The sequence below is a fragment of the Anolis sagrei genome, chromosome 12, assembly GCF_037176765.1.
Source record: "Anolis sagrei isolate rAnoSag1 chromosome 12, rAnoSag1.mat, whole genome shotgun sequence".
Taxonomy (NCBI): domain Eukaryota; kingdom Metazoa; phylum Chordata; class Lepidosauria; order Squamata; family Dactyloidae; genus Anolis; species Anolis sagrei.
This window is the reverse complement of record NC_090032.1, coordinates 19,951,871-19,967,186: the sequence shown is the minus strand read 5'-3', so window position 1 is coordinate 19,967,186 and position 15,316 is coordinate 19,951,871. Positions and strand designations below refer to the sequence as shown.

Below are 15,316 nucleotides of genomic sequence, written 5' to 3'. Positions count from 1 at the left end.
GAACTGGAGTGGATTATGGAAATATGTGGTGCACCCCTCGTATATATAAAGGCTTTCTTTTTTGTACTCTGGATGCTTGCCTGACGAAATATCGCGGTTTTGCATCCTTTCCAGCTGGATCGCAATAAACAACTCAGTGGCTTTTCTTCAACTTGGTGAGACCTTTTATTGGGAAAAATCAGGGAAAATATTGGGTGCTTCTTCTGTCTCGCCGGGGCAACGAACTCTTTGATGAGTCTGATAGGTCTCTGCCTCCTGGCAAAAACCCCTAAATTCTTTCTCGATAACAAAACGACTGCCATCTTGAAACTCATCTTGAACCTCCTTGACATCACTCCCCATATCCAAAGCACCCTGATCCTGAAACACAATCCCAGGCTGAACTCCAACACATACTTGGACAACGAGGGGTCACTTAAGTAAGTATAAGACACCTTGAGTCTTGGTTTTTAAAAGTCTTTTTATTATTCACTGACCTCTGCTATGTACAAAAAAAAAGGAAAATGAGTTTTATTTCTGAATCCTACAGAAACGAGTGCAAAACCCAAAATGCAGTTTCGTTTTGTTTTACAAATATCGAGGAAGGACAAAAAAAATAAGAAAATAAAGAGAGGGAAGTCTATAACAAACATCAATGCCCCTTCATGATAGCCGGTACAAAATAACAACAAATAATAATAATAATAATAACAATAATTAAAAAGTCCTTTACGAACATGAGAACTGCTTTGCCGCCTCAACGTCTTCCTCGGATCCAGTTTTCTAACAGATTGAATGCACTCTGCTCCCTCCCCACTATGTTATAGAACAGCGGGAATTGTAGTTCTACAAGGATTTCAAAATTATTTGCCGAAACGTGCAAACTACAACTCCCAGGATCCCGTAGTATCGATCCATGGCTGTTAAACTGTATTCGTTCCAAGTGTAGATGCCACCCAGAGAAGGCGACGGGCCTTGGGAAACTACAACTCCCAGGATTTCCATAGCCCTTGAGACATGGAAGTACAAGTGGGGAGGGGGGAAGATTGCATTCACTCAACAGTGTAGACGCGCTCCTACACTTCCCAGAATTGGCCTAATTTTGGGATTCTGGGAATTGTAGTTCCGCAAAGGGCCCATTCTTCCGGACGCGGCCATCCGCCTTGGTTGGGCTACCGCTGGCGCTGCGGGATGCATATGCCATGGGGCCGCGAACGCACGTAGCCTGGCTTGCAGGTGCAGCGGTAGGAGCCACTCGTGTTCACGCAATGCTCCGTCTTGCAGAGCCGCCCTCGCTGGTTGAGCTCCCGGCATTCGTCGATATCTGAAACGGAAAAATGGAAGCCATTGTTTACACTTTTCGCATGGATTACGGGCACAGCATGGATGATTCTGAATTGATTTGGCACCCCCTGGAAAACAGTCCGTCCCATTACCCAGTTGGAGGAGGAGGACGTGATAGAGGAAGTGTGCTTATTCAAGCTGGTGAGATACAAGGTCGGAAACTGCACTATGAAATCTCTGCTAACTGTGACCAAGACTCTGCAACATTTCAGGGATTGGAAGTAACTACGTGCCTTTCAGAAAGTCCATCCCATTGCCCAGCTGGAGGAGGAGGACGTGATAGAAGAAGTGTACTTATTCAAGCAGTGAGCTACTATACAAGGTGAGAGGTTGTGCTATACAATCTCTGCTAACTGTGACCAAGACTCTGCAATTTTTCGGGGATTGGAAGCAACTACTTGCCTTTGAGAAAGACCATCCCATTGCGCAGCTGGAAGAGTAGGACGTGATAGAAGAAGTGTGCTTATTCAATCAGTGAGTTACTATAGAAGGTCAGAGGCTATGCTATAAAATCTCTGCAAACTGTAACCAAGACTCTGCAACTTTTTGGGGATTGGAAGTAACTACTTGCCTTTGAGAAAGTCTGTCTCATTATGCAGCTGGAGGAGGAGGATGTTTGCTTATTCAAGCAGTGAGCTACTATACAAGGTCAGAGGCTGCGCTATGAAATCTCTGCGAACTGTGACCAAGACTCTGCAACTTTTCAGGAATTGGAAATAAGTACTTGCCTTTGAGAAAGTCCATCCCATTACCCAGTTGGAGGAGGAGGACGTGATAGAGGAAGTGTGTTTACTCAAGCTGGTGAGATACAAGGTCAGAGGCTGTGCTATAAAATCTCTGCTAACTGTGACCAAGACTCTGCAACTTTTCGGGGATTGGAAGTAACTACTTGCCTTTGAGAACGTCCATACCATTACGCAGCTGGAGGAGGAGGACGTGATAGAGGAAGTGTGCTTATTCAAGCAGTGAGCTACTATACAAGGTCAGAGGCTGTGCTATAAAATCTCTGCAAACTGTAACCAAGACTCTGCAACTTTTCAGGGATTGGAAATAAGTACTTGCCTTTGAGAAAGTCCGTCTCATTATGCAGCTGGAGGAGGAGGATGTTTGCTTATTCAAGCAGTGAGCTACTATACAAGGTCAGAGGCTGTGCTATAAAATCTCTGCAAACTGTAACCAAGACTCTGCAACTTTTCGGGGATTGGAAGTAACTACTTGCCTTTGAGAACGTCCATACCATTACGCAGCTGGAGGAGGAGGACGTGATAGAGGAAGTGTGCTTATTCAAGCAGTGAGCTACTATACAAGGTCAGAGGCTGTGCTATAAAATCTCTGCAAACTGTAACCAAGACTCTGCAACTTTTCAGGGATTGGAAATAAGTACTTGCCTTTGAGAAAGCCCGTCTCATTATGCAGCTGGAGGAGGAGGATGTTTGCTTATTCAAGCAGTGAGCTACTATACAAGGTCAGAGGCTGTGCTATAAAATCTCTGCAAACTGTGACCAAGACTCTGCAATTTTTCGGAGATTGGAAGTAGAATATTATTATTATTATTATTTTATTTCTTACCCGCCTCTCGTCACGGGTCTACACTGCTATATAATCCAGTTCAAAACGGATTATAAAGCCAAGTAGTTACTTCCAATCCCTGAAAAGTTTCAGAGTCTTGGTCACAGTTAGCAGAGATTTTATAGCACAGCCTCTAACCTTGTATAGTAGCTCACTGCTTGAATAAGCACACTTCTTCTATCACGTCCTCCTCCAGCTGAGCAATGGGACGGACTTGCTCAAAGGCAAGTCATTACTTCCAATCCCCGAAATATTGCAGAGTCTTGGTCACAGTTAGCAGAGATTTCATAGCACAGCCTGTGACCTTGTATAGTAGCTCACTTCTTGAATAAGCACACTTCTTCTGTCACGTCCTCCTCCTCCAGGGGCGTAATGGGACTGACTTTCTCAAAGGCAAGTAGTTATTTCCAATCCCTGAAAACTTGCAGAGTCTTGGTCACAGTTAGCAGAGATTTTATACCACAGCCTCTGACCTTGTATAGTAACTCACTGCTTGAATAAGCACACTTCCTCTATCACGTCCTCCTCCTCCAGCTGAGCAGTGGGACGGACTGTCTCAAAGTCAAGTAGTTACTTCCAGTCCCCGAAAAGTTGCAGAGTCTTGGTCACAGTTAGCAGAGATTTCATAGCACAGCCTCTAACCTTGTATAATAGTGTAGAAGAGTCCTTAGTAGTAGTAGTAGTAATGTGATTCTAGGTTGCATCAATAGGAGTCTAGTGTCCAGATCAAAGGAAGTAATACAGTGAGCTACTATACAAGGTCAGAAGCTGTGCTATGAAATCTCTGCCAACTGTGACCAAGACTCTGCGACTTTTCGGGGATTGGAAGTAACTACTTGCCTTTGAGAAAGTCCATCCCATTGCTCAGTTGGAGGAGGAGGACATGATAGAAGAAGTGTGCTTATTCAATCAGTGACCTACTATACACGGTCAGAAGCTGTGCTATGAAATCTCTGCCAACTGTGACCAAGACTCTGCAAATTTTCGGGGATTGGAAGTAACTACTTGCCTTTGAGAAAGTCCGTCCTATTACGCAAGCTGGTCATGGATGACTGATATGTGTCTTGACGACAGTGTGTGTGAAAGGAATCTAAGAGTCGTAATATACCACCAACTGAATGTGTGTCAACAGTGTGATGCAGCAGCTCAAAAGGCTAATGTGATTGGAGTATAGCGTCTACATCGAAAGAAAGTAATATAGGATAAGGGTGGCTGATACTTGGCTTGGAAAGAGTCCTCGTGAAATGGATCTCACCCAGGCAATGGGTATGGGTGGCATCGAGCTGGAAGCCCAGGGGGCATTCGCACACGAGACCCTGCGGAGTGCGAACGCAACGTCCATTCAAACAGCGGCATTCGTCCGAATCCTCTTCGGAGCTGTCGGCATCTGTACGACGGGGAAACAGAGGCAGAAACGTCGGCATCATAGAATCCTAGAGCTGGAAGGGCCCCCCCCCAAGGCCATCCAGTCCACCCCGTTATTGTTATGTTGGAAGATACCATCAAAGCCCTCCCGACAGATGGCCATCCTGTCAATGCTTAAAAACCTCACCTCTGTGCACCTTTCCGAACCAAGGACTGAAGTCCAAAAAGGAGTTGCTTTCACTGGGAGCGGACTGGCAATTCAGGCCTGGGGAAGACACATAAAAGCCCTTCATAGGTTTGCAAATCCTATATACATATAGATATCTAGAGATTTCCATGTACCTGTATATCTGTATCTATATGTATGCATTATTTTTATATATGAGTTTTCCTCTCACATGTTTGTAAGTCCGGGGAGTCAGAAGTAGCAACAGCAGACAAGAAATCGAGTGAAGAGCGTAAATTCTATATACATATAGATATCTAGAGATTTCCATGTACCTGTATATCTGTATCTATATGTATGCATTATTTTTATATATGAATTTTCCGCTCACATGTTTGTAAGTCCGGGGAGTCAGAAGTAGCAACAGCAGACAAGAAATCGAGTGAAGAGCGTAAATTCTATATACATATAGATATCTAGAGATTTCCATGTACCTGTATATCTGTATCTATATGTATGCATTATTTTTATATATGAATTTTCCTCTCACATGTTATGTATCTATATGTATGCATTATTTTTATATATGAGTTTTCCTCTCACATGTTTGTAAGTCCGGGGAGTCAGAAGTAGCAACAGCAGACAAGAAATCGAGTGAAGAGCGTAAATTCTATATACATATAGATATCTAGAGATTTCCATGTACCTATATATCTGTATCTATATGTATGCATTATTTTTATATATGAATTTTCCGCTCACATGTTTGTAAGTCCGGGGAGTCAGAAGTAGCAACAGCAGACAAGAAATCGAGTGAAGAGCTGAATGATTAGGAGGGTTCCCACGGGAACCCATCTGCAGCTACGAAGATCGACAAAAGTGTAGAGTCCAAAATAGATTGCATCGTTTGGAGAGATGTGGGGACGTTGTGAAAGACATTCACAGGAAATGGAATGATTTCATGGGTGTCTATTAAACAACAAGCTGTTTACTTTAGAGTCAGTTCAGGCAACACTGTGTTAAGGTGAGAAGCTAAGCCTGAGTTCTCTTGTTCCTGCTTCAAGTCAAGCTTTGATTTTTGATTTAATATATCCTGGAAGTTTTCTGTGTTCCTGTTCATGTACTCAAGCATTACTAGTTATATCTTCACGATTGTGGACTTATGCTGTCCACAATCCTGGCTGTTCCTGGACTTTGCCATCTCTGGATGTCTTTTGAGACAATTTGGATTATTGTTTGGATATCACCTGTTGCTAAACCTTTCTTATTCCTGCATTTGAAGTTGTTTGACGTGGCTTGTTAGTGCCTGGGAGAATCGTTTGTTGAGAGGTGATTATAAGTCCCTGATTGTTTCCTCTCTGCTGTTTTGCTGTTGTAATTTTAGAGTTTTTTTTAATACTGGTAGCCAGATTTTGTTCATTTTCATGGTTTCCTCCTTTCTGTTGACATTGTCCACGTGTAAAACAACAGAAACACTAGGTTCTTGTGGGGTTTTTTCGGGCTATATGGCCATGTTCTAGAGGCATTCTCTCCTGACGTTTCGCCTGCATCTATGGCAAGCATCCTCAGAGGTAGTGAGGTCTGTTGGAATTAGGACTTGGAACAGTTTCTCCCCGTAGAGATGTTCAATGTATTGTTGAAGGCTTTCATGGCTGGAATCACTAGGTTCTTGTGGGTTTTTTTGGGCTATAGGGCCATGTTCTAGAGGCATTCTCTCCTGACGTTTCGCCTGCATCTATGGCAAGCATCCTCAGAGGTAGTGAGGTCTGTTGGAATTAGGACTTGGAACAGTTTCTCCCCGTAGAGATGTTCAATGTATTGTTGAAGGCTTTCATGGCTGGAATCACTAGGTTCTTGTGGGTTTTTTTGGGCTATAGGGCCATGTTCTAGAGGCATTCTCTCCTGACGTTTCGCCTGCATCTATGGCAAGCATCCTCAGAGGTAGTGAGGTCTGTTGGAATTAGGACTTGGAACAGTTTCTCCCCGTAGAGATGTTCAATGTATTGTTGAAGGCTTTCATGGCTGGAATCACTAGGTTCTTGTGGGTTTTTTCGGGCTATATGGCCATGTTCTAGAGGCATTCTCTCCTGACGTTTCGCCTGCATCTATGGCAAGCATCCTCAGAGGTAGTGAGGTCTGTTGGAATTAGGACTTGGAACAGTTTCTCCCCGTAGAGATGTTCAATGTATTGTTGAAGGCTTTCATGGCTGGAATCACTAGGTTCTTGTGGGTTTTTTTCGGGCTATAGGGCAATGTTCTAGAGGCATTCTCTCCTGACGTTTCGCCTGCATCTATGGCAAGCATCCTCAGAGGTAGTGAGGTCTGTTGGAATTAGGACAATGGGTTTATATATCTGTGGAATGGCTGGGGTGGGGCAAAGAGCTCTTCTCTGCTGGAGCTAGGTGTGAATGTTTCAACTGACCACCTTAATTAGCATTTGAAGGCCTGGCTGAGCCTGGGAAAATCTTTTGTTGTGAGGTGTTAAGATGTGCCTGGTTGTTTCCTCTCTGCTGTTTTGCTGTTGTGTAAGGAAGAGACCATGAAAATTGAACTAAATCTGGCTACCAGTATTAAAAAACTCTACAATTACAACAGCAAAACAGCAGAGAGGAAACAACCAGGCACATCTTAACACCTCTCAACAAGAGATTTTCCCAGGCTCAGCCAGGCCTTCAAATGCTAATGAAGGTGGTCAGTTGAAACATTCACACCTAGCTCCAGCAGAGAAGAACTCTTTGCCCCACCCCAGTCATTCCACAGATATATAAACCCGTTTTCCTACTTCGAACAGACCTCACTACCTCTGAGGATGCTTGCCATAGGTGCAGGCAAAACGTCAGGAGAGAATGCCTCTAGAACATGGCCCTATAGCCCGAAAAAACCCACAAGAACCTAGTGATTCCAGCCATGAAAACCTTCGACAATACAGAGAGGAAACAATCAAGGACATCTAATCACCTCTCAACAAAAGATTGCCCCAGGCACTGCCAGGCCATCAAATGCTCATCAAGGTGGTCAGTTGAAACATTCCCACCTTGCTCCAACAGACAAGAGTTCTTTGTCCCACCCTGGTCATTCCACAGATATATAAACCCACTTTCCTAGTTCCAACAGACCTCACGACCTCTGAGGATGCTTGCCATAGATGGAGGCGAAATGTCAGGAGAGAATGCCTCTAGAACATGGCCATATAGCCCAAAAAAACCTACAACTCAGAGAAGGGGATATTGCAATCGGTGGGAGACTATAACCTGGGTATGGATTCACTTTCTGCACATGTTCAGAGTGTCCTCTCTACTTCTTCGTATCCCTCCCACTCCGATTTTGGGGTTACCTGGGCCTCGTGGGGGGCAGGCCCGACACTGGTTGCCCCATCCTTTGCCGTAGCGGCAACAACACTCCTCATAGCTCATCTGGTGACCGTTGAATGGTGAGGAGCACATCCCGTCTTCGCCCCGGAGCTGCCAGCAGACGTCGCGGCGGTCGGTCACCCTGTCTGCAAGGTCAGAAAGAAGGTAGGGCGAGTGTCTTACTATGGTTGTGAGTATCTCTGTATACTAGGCTTGGGCGATCCAGTTCGTTAATTTCGTTATTGATTCGTATTTAAATTAGCTTACGATCCAATATCGAGCCATGCAGGAATAGTGTGAGGAGTAATTAAGAATCGAAACAATTTTTTCCAATTTTTGTAATTATTTCGTAATTATTTTCGTATGTCTGGTGCATGAAAACAGATTGTGTCGTTCAGAGAGATTACGTGGGAAAGTGTGTGTGTGTGTATATATACACACACACACACACACACACATGTATTTATATATTTATATATATATATATGCACTATATTATATATATTATATTATAATATATAATTATAATATAATATAATAATAATAATATAGTAATATAATATATAATATAATAATATAATATAATATACATTATATTATATTATTATATTATATATTATATTACTATATTATTATTATATTATATTATAATTATATATTATAATATAATATAATATATATAATATAGTATAATATATTATATTATATTATATTATAATATATAATAATATAATATACAATAATATAATAATATAATATAATATATATATAATATAATAAATTATTATATTATATAATATATATATTATATTATAATAATAATATATAATATAACAATAATATTATATATATATATATATATAATTTATTATATTTTATATTATATATATTATATTATTATAATAATATATAATATAATAATAAAATAATAATATTATATAATATGCAATAATATAATATGATAATATTATAATAATATTATATAATATATAATAATATAATATGCAATAATATAATATGATAATATGATAATTTAATATACAACAATATAATATTATAATATAATAATAATAATATAATATAATATAGTTGTTGTTAGTATAATATAATATAATATAATATATTATATTATAATATATAATAATAATATAATATACAATAATATAATAATATAATAATATTATATAATATATATATATAATATAATAAATTATTATATTATATTATTATTATAATATATAATATAATAATAATAATATAATAATATTATATAATATGCAATAATATAATATGATAATATTATAATAATAATATTATATAATATATAATAATATAATATGCAATAATATAATATGATAATATTATAATATAATATACAACAATATAATATTATAATATAATATAATATAATATAATATAATATAATATAATATAATATAATATAGTTGTTGTTTGTTTTATCACACCAACAGTCAACAACAGAGGGAGAGGAAAGCGTCAGAAGTTCCCCCTGTCCCGTTTGGAGGTTTTTTTAGCATATTGCGCAATCACATCCGCCATTAACAAATCGATTCGTAATTTAAGAAATTTCGGAAATTTCGAAATTTTGAAATCTTAAATTTCGGAAGTCCTCAGAATTTCGAAACGCTAGCGCACCCTAGAAACGAAACGAGTTTAGAACCAATTTTTTTCTTGATCGCCCAAGCCTACTGTATACCGATAACTGTTGCAACTCAGAGTAAGCTTCACCTTGCTTCCAAACACCACCACACAAGAGCTGTAGTTTTATAGTTTATTGAAGAAAAAATCCAAAGTTCCAAAGATTAAGGTTAAAACCAGAATATAGTTCCAAAGATCTTCAGGTAAAAACAAGAGGCACAATCCTATTGGCAAAGTTCAAACCAGAGTCCCAGGTACAAGCAATGAAACAATTGCCCCATGAATCACAATGCAAGAAATCCAAAGCGTACTGCTTTCCAGGCTAAGGTTATTCCATGAAGCTTTCAGGCTAGTATGCTACGTTAAACTGACACTTTCTCAGGGTTTGCAAGAAGCCTAAATACCTTTCTAACATCAAAACATTAGGCTCTCATCATCATAAAAGCATTGCGATGACCTTTCACCGAGCTGGCTTCTCGTCTGCCGGCCAGACGAGAACTCCGCCTGACCCTCAGATCAAGACGAGCTTGCCGCGTCAAGTCACTATCTACACTTTCGGTTGTAATGTATTTTTTTATCTTTTGGCTTTTTAAGTCTTTGCTGCTGTGTTTTTCAGTGTTTTTTCGAGTGATGGTCACTTGTTGGCCTGATAGGTGTCTTGTGTCCAATTTGGTGTCAATTCATCCAGTGGTTCTTGAGTTATGTTAATTCCACAAATGAACATTACATTTTATTTATATAGATTATAAACTTCCTCCTTGATTGAATTGCTGGCATTTTCTCATGGGTGTCTTAAGTTCCTCCCCACTTAAGTGGTACCTATTTATTTACTCACATTGCTGTTTTCGAAACTGCCGGGTAGGCTGAAGCTGGGCTAAAGGCCAGGAGCTCATCCTGACCCAGGCTTCGAACTGTCAACTTTTTGGTTGACAAGATTTGCTGCAGCCGTTGGTTAACCTACTGTGCTAAATCCCAGTGGTGATCGGCACATTGGGTGCAGCGCCTAAAGACCTTGGCCTACACTTAAATACAATCGGTGCTGACAAAATTACCGTCTGCCAGCTGCAAAAGGCCACTCTACTGGGATCTGCACGCATTATTCGCCGATACATCACACAGTCCTAGACACTTGGGAAGTGTCCGACGTGTGATCCAATTCAACAGCCAGCCGAGTGTCTGCTGTGGACTCATCTTGTTGTGTTTCAAATAATAATAATAGTATTTGACTCACTTCCACATTGTTGGATCATCAAATGTCTAGATGTCATCGGGGTTTGTGAAAATATTAGAACCAGCCAGTCAAGGTAGTCCCAGTGGTGATTGGCTCACTGGGTGCAGTGCCTAAAGACCTTGGCCTGCACTTAAACTCATCTTGTTGTGTTTCAAATAATAATAATAATAATAATAATAATAATAATAATAAAGCATTTGACTCACTTCCACATGGTTGGATCATCAAATGTCTAGATGTCATCGGGGTTTGTGAAAATATTAGAACAAGCCAGTTAAGGTGGTCCCAGTGGTAATTGGCTCACTGGGTGCAGTGCTTAAAGACCTTGGCCTGCACTTAAACTCATCTTGTTGTGTTTCAAATAATAATAATAATAATAATAATAACGCATTTGTCTCACTTCCACATTGTTGGATCATCAAATGTCTAGATGTCATCGGGGTTTGTGAAAATATTAGCACAAGCCAATCAAGGTGGTCCCAATGGTGATCGTGGATCATCAAATGTCTAAATGTCATCGGGGTTTGTGCAAATATTAGAACAAGCCAATCAAGGTGGTCCCAGTGGTGATTGGCTCACTGGTTGCAGTGTCTAAAGTCCTTGGCCTGCACTTAAACTCATCTGGTTGTGTTTCAAATAATAATAATAATAATAATAATAATAATAATAATAATAAAGCATTTGACTCACTTCCACATTGTTGGATCATCAAATGTCTAGATGCCATCAGGGTTTGTGAAAATATTAGAACAAGCCAGTCAAGGTGGTCCCAGTGATGATTGGCTCACTGGTTGCAGTGCCTAAAGTCCTTGGCCTGCACTTAAACTCATCTTGTTGTGTTTCAAACAACAACAACAACAATAAGGCATTTGACTGACTTCCCCATTGTTGGATCATCAAATGTCTAGATGTCATCGGGGTTCGTGAAAATATTAGAACAAGCCAGTCAAGGTGGTCCCAGTGGTGATTGGCTCACTGGTTGCAGTGTCTAAAGTCCTTGGCCTGCACTTAAACTCATCTGGTTGTGTTTCAAATAATAATAATAATAATAATAATAATAATAATAATAATAAAGCATTTGACTGACTTCCCCATTGTTGGATCATCAAATGTCTAGATGCCATCAGGGTTTGTGAAAATATTAGAACAAGCCAGTCAAGGTGGTCCCAGTGGTGATTGGCTCACTGGGTGCAGTGCCTAAAGACCTTGGCCTGCACTTAAACTCATCTGGTTGTGTTTCAAATAATAATAATAATAATAATAATAATAATAATAATAATAACGCATTTGTCTCACTTCCACATTGTTGGATCATCAAATGTCTAGATGTCATCGGGGTTTGTGAAAATATTAGAACAAGCCAGTCAAGGTGGTCCCAGTGGTGATTGGCTCACTGGTTGCAGTGCCTAAAGTCCTTGGCCTGCACTTAAACTCATCTTGTTGTGTTTCAAATAGTAATAATAATAATAATAATAATAATAATAATAATAATAATGCACTTGTCTCACTTCCACATTGCTGGATCATCAAATGTCTAGATGTCATCGGGGTTTGTGAAAATATTAGAACAAGCCAGTCAAGGTGGTCCCAGTGGTGATCGGCTCACTGGTTGCAGTGCCTAAAGACCTTGGCCTGCACTTAAACTCATCTTGTTGTGTTTCAAATAATAACAACAACAATAACAACACAACTATGCTCTGATTGCTGGCGAAATGGATGCTCTTCCTCCGTAATAACATGATTGTCAGGTTTTACAATGTATTGTAATGTAATATAGCCGAGTCATGCACTGCTAATGGGCTTCTATTGGAAATGCGGAGTCATGCATTAACTGTATATAGAACTTCATTTGGGGAATGTGTTCTGGCCTAGTCCAGGTGATTGTGAATGGTGCAATCCTGGGTTTGAGTTAAGTCAATGAGTTGGGAACCAATCAGTGATTGCTATGTGTAAATGAATCTATATATATAAAAATGGAAAGGGTGTTCAACGGGACAGCAAAATGCAAATACCCCCCGACGAAAACTCACCAAACTTGCCGTGCACATACCTCAACCCACAAGGTATGCACAACACTCATCAAAATTCCAAACAACATTTCAACAAACTCACAATTACAAAAACCAACTGAGCATGTGCAGTGCCCAGGGGAGGAAGTACACACGCAATGCACTCTGGGAACTGTAGTTCTAGAATGCGGCCTGCTCGCTGGGGGCCAGGATGCTGCGCGAACGGAGAAAGGAAGGAAGGAAAGAAAGGAAGGAAGGGACGGAGGGAGGGAAGTTGAGAAGGTATATGAAAGAAGAAAGGTAGGAAAGAAAGAATACAGAGAGAGAAGGAGGATGGGAAAGAAGGGAGAAAGGAAGGAAGGAGGAAAGGAAAGAAAGATAGAAAAAGGAAGAAAGGGAAGGGGAAGGGAAGGTGTCAAAAGGAAGGAAGGAAGGAAGGAAGGAGGGAAGGAAGGAAGGAAGGAAGGAAGGGGAATTTGGGAAGGGGAAGAGAGGAAAAAAGCGAAGGAAAAAGAGAAAGGGAGGGAAGAAAAGAAAGAAAGAAAAGGAAGACTGGAAGTCAAGAGCGAAGGAAGGAAGGAAAGAGATAGAGAGGGAAGAAAGGAAAGAGGAAGAAAAAAAGGGAGGAGGAAGGAAAGAGGAAGAGAAGGAAGGAGGAGAGAAGGAAAGAAAAAAAAGGGAAGGGAGGAAAGACGGAGTAAAGGAAGAAGAGAAAGAAGGAGAGAAAGAGGGAAGGAAAGAAATAAAGAGAAGGAAGGATGGGAGCAAAAAGCTAAGGAAGGAAGTAAACAGGTAGAGAAGGAAGAAAGGAAAGAAGAAAAGGAAATGAAGGAAGGAGTGAAAGAAGGAGAGAAAGAGGGAGAGAAGGTTGGCCACAGCAACGTGTGGCGGGTAAAGCTAGTTGTATATAAGGAAGTCGTGTACAGTGTATTCTCTCTCCTTGTGCTGTGATGCTGTTCGTCAAAGGCTCTATGTAATTGATTAAAAGAACCTGTCTGCTAAGACAAGATATAACCGTGTGCTGTGGTAAGTTTGTAGTGTCATCTAGATTGGCGGGGGGGGGGGGGGGAAGGGGGGGGACAATGGTAAAACTGACAATAGCCGGGCATGTGCTCAAGTGTCTGTAAAAGAGTTCCAGAGTGACTGCAATTTGTGGGAGCAGTTGTGGAGCGCTGTTACCTTCCCGCCGTAGCGGTACCTATTGATCTACTCACATTGACATGTTTTCAAACTGCTAGGTTGGCAGAAGCTGGGGCTAACAGCGGGAACTCACCCCGCTCCCCGGATTCGAACCTGTGACCTTTCAGTCAGCAAGTTCAGCAGCTCAGCAGTTAACCACCGGGGGCTCCATAGAAGCTGACGGCAGGAGCTCACCCTGACCTGCTGCATGCACAAAGCCACGTATATACACAAACACACATATATACACATATACACAAATATACACACATATATATGCATATATACACACACACAAAACACATATACACAGAAAGGGGGAAGGAGAAAAGGAAGGAAAGGAAGGAAGGTAGAGAAGGAAAGAGGGAAGGAAATAAAAAGTGAAAGAAGGAAGGAATGAGAGATGGAAGGAAGGAGAGAAGGAACGAAAGAGGGAGGGAGGGAAGGAAGGAAAGGAAGGAAGGTAGAGAAGGAAAGAGAGAAGGAAATAAAAAGTGAAAAAAGGAAGGAATGAGAGATGGAAGGAAGGAGAGAAGGAACGAAAGAGGGAGGGAGGGAAGGAAGGAAAGGAAGGAAGGTAGAGAAGGAAAGAGGGAAGGAAATAAAAAGTGAAAGAAGGAAGGAATGAGAGATGGAAGGAAGGAGAGAAGGAATAAAAGAGGGAGGGAGGGAAGGAAGGAAAGGAAGGAAGGTAGAGAAGGAAAGAGGGAAGGAAATAAAAAGTGAAAGAAGGAAGGAATGAGAGATGGAAGGAAGGAGAGAAGGAACGAAAGAGGGAGGGAGGGAAGGAAGGAAAGGAAGGAAGGTAGAGAAGGAAAGAGAGAAGGAAATAAAAAGTGAAAAAAGGAAGGAATGAGAGATGGAAGGAAGGAGAGAAGGAACGAAAGAGGGAGGGAGGGAAGGAAGGAAAGGAAGGAAGGTAGAGAAGGAAAGAGGGAAGGAAATAAAAAGTGAAAGAAGGAAGGAATGAGAGATGGAAGGAAGGAGAGAAGGAATAAAAGAGGGAGGGAGGGAAGGAAGGAAAGGAAGGAAGGTAGAGAAGGAAAGAGGGAAGGAAATAAAAAGTGAAAGAAGGAAGGAATGAGAGATGGAAGGAAGGAGAGAAGGAACGAAAGAGGGAGGGAGGGAAGGAAGGAAAGGAAGGAAGGTAGAGAAGGAAAGAGAGAAGGAAATAAAAAGTGAAAAAAGGAAGGAATGAGAGATGGAAGGAAGGAGAGAAGGAATAAAAGAGGGAGGGAGGGAAGGAAGGAAAGGAAGGAAGGTAGAGAAGGAAAGAGAGAAGGAAATAAAAAGTGAAAAAAGGAAGGAATGAGAGATGGAAGGAAGGAGAGAAGGAACAAAAGAGGGAGGGAGGGAAGGAAGAAAAGGAAGGAAGGTAGAGAAGGAAAGAGAGAAGGAAATAAAAAGTGAAAGAAGGAAGGAATGAGAGATGGAAGGAAGGAGAGAAGGAACGAAAGAGGGAGGG

At 40.8% G+C, this 15,316-nt stretch overlaps 1 protein-coding gene across 3 annotated transcripts in view; it reads right to left on the bottom strand.

Annotated features, from left to right (window-relative positions):
• Positions 1-442: 442 nt before the first annotated feature.
• LTBP3 (latent transforming growth factor beta binding protein 3) overlaps positions 443-15,316 on the bottom strand; it is an 82,185-nt gene continuing 67,311 nt past the window's right edge. For all 3 annotated transcript variants that reach the window (XM_060758325.2, XM_060758327.2, XM_060758326.2), the window contains 4 exons: positions 7,758-7,919; positions 4,445-4,522; positions 4,148-4,279; positions 443-1,303 (listed from right to left, as the gene is read on the bottom strand). In XM_060758325.2, coding sequence (XP_060614308.2) covers positions 1,152-1,303; positions 4,148-4,279; positions 4,445-4,522; positions 7,758-7,919 — 524 coding nt within the window. In that variant the 3' untranslated portion in view covers positions 443-1,151. The remainder of the gene's footprint in view (positions 1,304-4,147; positions 4,280-4,444; positions 4,523-7,757; positions 7,920-15,316) is intronic.